Genomic DNA, 4,765 nt, shown 5'->3' with positions numbered 1-4,765 from the left:
AAAGAGGTGGTGATCATTTGGTGTCACGTTTAGCTAGACAATGGCCGCCCAAAGTTTTTTTGTGGCTTCCAAAGCTTGAGTGTCCTTGAAAATTTGCATTTGTATGCCTTTGATCAACGTTTTTCAGTAACATCCAAGTAGGAATGTGTTTTTAAAAGGACATAAAAGATGTCGTGCGAAAAAAGAGAAAATTCCAGTTTGAAAAAAAATTGCTCAACGGCCAGACAAATGGTGGTTTCATTGATTTCTTTATTTCGACAAGTACCTGATTTCATCATGATGCCTCGTATTATTACAGTCATTAGTTTCACGACGCTGTGGAGTCAGGCGTTCGTCAGTCTTTAGGCATATGGAGTTATTGGTATCATCCTAAAGTCTGTTCATAGAGCAAGCATTAAAATTTGTTTTTAAAAAATATCAATCTATCTTGAAAAGAAGTAGGGGTACTTGTGATTGAAGAAAATAGGGTAGCCTCGAGTTAGAGGAAAAATTAGCAGAACATGGCTGCCAAAGTTTGGCCACTCTCAAAGTTAAAAAGTCCTCAGAAACTACATATTTACATTTTCCATGACTTTAATCAACGCTTTCAGTAATATTCACACAAAACTGTGTTTTTAAATATACATAAAAGGTGTTGAGCGAAAAAAAGAAAAAATCGACCAAAATTGCCAAGGGGCGGAACAATGCCATTTTCTTCTGTATTATTTTAATGATCAGCTGATTTCACCCCGATGCCTCACATTCTATTCCAATCATTTACACCGTCTTGACCATTTCTTTGATGAGAGGATTTTGTAGAACATAAGTCTTCATCACGTGCGACTGATAATTGAGTCTCTCCGCCTGTTTGATGGGGTTCGCGAGGGTTAAGTTTGCCATGGCATTACCCACCAACGATGACTGGTCCTTTTTGGGGTAGTTTTTTCGGTAGGATCTCTTCAGACAAGACAGAATCAGCTTCTGGATGCCGTCTACAGCTTCAGGATTCTTGAGTTTTGAAGGGTCTGTGGACGAATAGAGGAGTTTCTGGGGTTTTTCTTGTTATATACGGTAACGTTTGTTTAACAGATGAAGTAGGTAGAGTAGTAACGCACACAACGCATTATTTTTGTTTTTTTCATTTTAGTAAGGTTTTTTATCGAGCTCGCAACTGCATAAGGTCATATTATGAGCGCCAACGCATTGCTTTATGTAAAGAGAACCACATCAACACATTAAAAGTCTTTGGAGGCTGTAATATATAACTGCAGGAATATGAAATAAAATTCTCCCAGAAATAGCCCAAGAACAGTGTGGATTTATTGAAGGCAGAGGCCCTGTAAATACCATATATGTCATCAAAACAACAATAGAACGTGCCCTAGAAGTTCAGAAAGATTTTCATTTATGCTTTATAGGCTACACCAAGGCATTTGACAAAGTTAGGCACGACAAGATCATCGACAAGCTAGAAGTCCTCAATATTGACAGGGAGGACATAAGGATTATCAAGAACATGTACTGGGATCAAACCGCTGCAATAAGAATAGAAAACGACTTCAGGGAATACATACATATTAAAAGAGGAGTCGGACGGGTGTGAAGCATGGACAATCGATAGACAGCTGGAAAGAACAATTGAGGCGACAGAGCTGTGGTTCATAAGACGAATGCTGCGTATCCCACGGACAGCAAGAAAAACAAATGAAGAAGTCTTGGTTGGAGCAAATTGCAGACGACAGATTATGACGAATATGCGAAAGCGATAGGCAAATTTCCTTGGACACACAATGCAGAAAGAAAAATTGGAGAATATTGTAACAACGGGCACGTTTGATGGAAAGAGAGGCAGGGGCAGACAGAGGGAAAATATATTGGCCAAGTTGACTGCTGGGAGCAGCAGGAACAACAAACACCATTGCTGCAACGCGAGACAGAGTGACGAGGAGGTCCATGATTGCCAACGCCAGTCAACAAGGTACCGGATGATGATGAATATATAACTTGTTTGTCTTAGTTAGTGCTTTACGGCACTTGCAACACAGTTCGGTCATATCAGTGTCGAGGATTAGAGATGTTACAAAAGAGTAACAAACACAAAAAAGGATGACCCAGGGTCATCAAACGGGGCCATGGATACTGAGGAATAAAAAGGAATAACTTAATAACGTGAACCCACCTACAAATGTAAGCGCTAAACACTTGAGCAATACTTGCTCCTCTGGACTGAATTGCTCTCTCTGAAGAATCCGGGAGACATTGAAGCAGGCATCCACGAAACCCTTGGAGAACATTCGGTAGAGGTCAGACCTATGTATGCAGTGTCCGTTGGGGAAAAGGCCAACGCCTAGCTCCTCATTGAAACCGTGGTAGGTTCCAAGGAAGCAGACAAGGGAGCGACCGACTGAGGGGGAGATGAGGAGAGAACAAAATATTTTTTAAATTAATAAAATAAAATAAAATTCTAAAAGATAATAATAATAGAGATATAAAAAAAACATCATAATAGCGATATTAATAACAATAATAATAATGATGATGATGATGATAATGATAATAATAATAATAACTACAACAACAACAACAACAACACTAATAATAATAATAATAATAAAAATAATAATATAGTGTAGTGAAGTAGGTTGTGAGAGAAGATAATGGGGACGTTTGATTGTTTTTGATTTGGTGTCTTACAGCTCTCGCAACTTCATAAGGCCATAAAAGTGCCCGGAGACATTAAACATGTTTAGTTTCGATAGGGTGGCGGCCGAAGCCTGCTCTTATCGATTTAGGACCACCCAGGGATTTTTGACGTCCGCAACTAGCACACGGGACCTCCGAGATTGTTCGCCCTTATCAGAGAAGCCTACCCTAAGATTCGAGAAGTGGATGAAAGAGTAAGAAGGAGTTAAGGGGAGACGTACACTCTCAGAAAAAATTTCCAAACCAATCACTTCCATTAAATTTCATTTAATTGTGCAAGAAGTTCATAGAATATATGGAACATATGAAGGGGGAAATTTATTGATTTTTTCTGAAAAATGGGTCTCTGTGGCGGCCATCTTGGATTTTCAAACCAATTTCTAAGTGCGGATGAATTTCATAGAAAATATTGGAATTTCAGTCTAAAATTTGGCACACAAATGTGAACCCATATAAACTGTAAATTTATGTGAGGATTTTGCCCTATCTTTTAAAAAAAACAACAACCCAGAGTCAACAGACCCTCCGACAGTCAGTTGAGGAAACTTTGGGGTATACGTTAGCAAAATTTGAAAATTTTCCAGAAGTAACCAATATTTCCCAATTTCCTCACATTATACATCCACAGAATAGATATTAAAGCACTTATAAGCCACATTTGAAGCTTCTAGCCTTAGTAGTATTTGAAAACTCCTTGCACCAAGGAGATCACAAGTGGGAAAAAGCAGATTTTGAGAAAATAGAGAATTTAGGATTTTAATAGACGATTTTTAGTTCTAGATCTATATCAACTTTTCCAACTTCTGTTTAGGTCATTTAGGGTGTTTTTTCCCGCAGTTTCGTCATTCTGACCCGATAGAACAGATGTCGAAGAATGATTATCCGCAACAACAACAAAAAAATCAATCTTTTGAAAAATTGTATCGATATTCTCTTGGAAGAGTGATAACAAGATGCGAGTGAGAAGCGATGAGATCAGGTGGGGTGGATGGTGTGAGCGATGATACGGGTAGATGGGGGTAGAGGTGTTGCATTTTGATGAAAGATAAAGTATGGTGACGTAGGGTTGAAGGTAGATTAGATAAAGTGAGATGTAATCAGGCAAAAGTAGGCTGGTTGACATAAGGTTAAGGGAAGATAAAGGTTACGGAAACATGTGAAGTAGTGTGAGGTATCTGGAGATATGACTAAGGAGAGGTGAGACGTAATTAATTAGATGAGATGAGGGACAGGAGATGAACAGGGTCGATATTAGGTGAGAGTAGAAAGACAGAAAGAGATTATGAATTAGACAAAGACTAGGGAAAGAAGATAATAATCACTAGCATAATTTGATGAACGACAATAAAATGGAATTGATTTTTTTTGGGTGTAAAACTATATAATATAGAAAATCGCATAATACTGTTTTACATACTGTATACTACTTGTCTTACCGTTTTATGACAATCTCTCTCTCGCTCTCTCTCTCTCTCTCTGTCTCTCTCTCTCTCTCTGTCACTTTCTTTCTTTCATTCTCTCCCTCTCTCTCTCTCTTTCCCTCTCTCTAACACACACACACACACACACACACACACAAACACACAAACACACACACACACAACTGAAAAACGATCAAGTCGCAATGTCAGGTTAAGATAAAAATCAGATTTTAAATGTGAAAACAAACAGTCTGGTAATCACTTTTTCGCTTTTAAACGAGGTCTCTAAATCAAAACTGAGCCCGCTGCTGTGCTCGATTGTTGTAGGTTTGGGTTCGTAGATTTTGAGTAAATTATTTTTTAGCAAATACTGGAAATAGTGAATGAACTAAAGGAAAAAAATTAATAATTTAGAGTTTATAACTTGTTTTAAAAGGGTGATGTTCACTTGCATGCAATTTAACCAAACTAATATGCTATACCTTTTAACATTGCGGAGCAATCTTCCAGACACAAAGATCGAAACCCTGGCAACCTTTTGGCAAACTTGATGATACGGAGGATGTATGCCTCAAAGTAACCACTGAATACCTGAAAAATATATTTTAACATTAGGGAAAAAGAGAGAGAGAAAAGGAGAGAGAGAGAGAGAGAGAGAGAGA

At 38.2% G+C, this 4,765-nt stretch overlaps 1 protein-coding gene across 2 annotated transcripts in view; it reads right to left on the bottom strand.

Annotated features, from left to right (window-relative positions):
• Positions 1-229: 229 nt before the first annotated feature.
• Positions 230-4,765, bottom strand: part of LOC101854863 (nuclear hormone receptor family member nhr-41) — a 28,916-nt gene continuing 24,380 nt past the window's right edge. For both annotated transcript variants that reach the window (XM_005097738.3, XM_005097739.3), the window contains exons 7-9: positions 4,586-4,694; positions 2,159-2,383; positions 230-1,004 (exon numbers count right to left, since the gene is read on the bottom strand). In XM_005097738.3, coding sequence (XP_005097795.1) covers positions 757-1,004; positions 2,159-2,383; positions 4,586-4,694 — 582 coding nt within the window. In that variant the 3' untranslated portion in view covers positions 230-756. The remainder of the gene's footprint in view (positions 1,005-2,158; positions 2,384-4,585; positions 4,695-4,765) is intronic.

The sequence above is a fragment of the Aplysia californica genome, unplaced genomic scaffold (genome assembly GCF_000002075.1).
Source record: "Aplysia californica isolate F4 #8 unplaced genomic scaffold, AplCal3.0 scaffold00163, whole genome shotgun sequence".
In the NCBI taxonomy this organism is placed as follows: domain Eukaryota; kingdom Metazoa; phylum Mollusca; class Gastropoda; order Aplysiida; family Aplysiidae; genus Aplysia; species Aplysia californica.
This window is presented reverse-complemented; position numbering and strand designations above follow the sequence as displayed.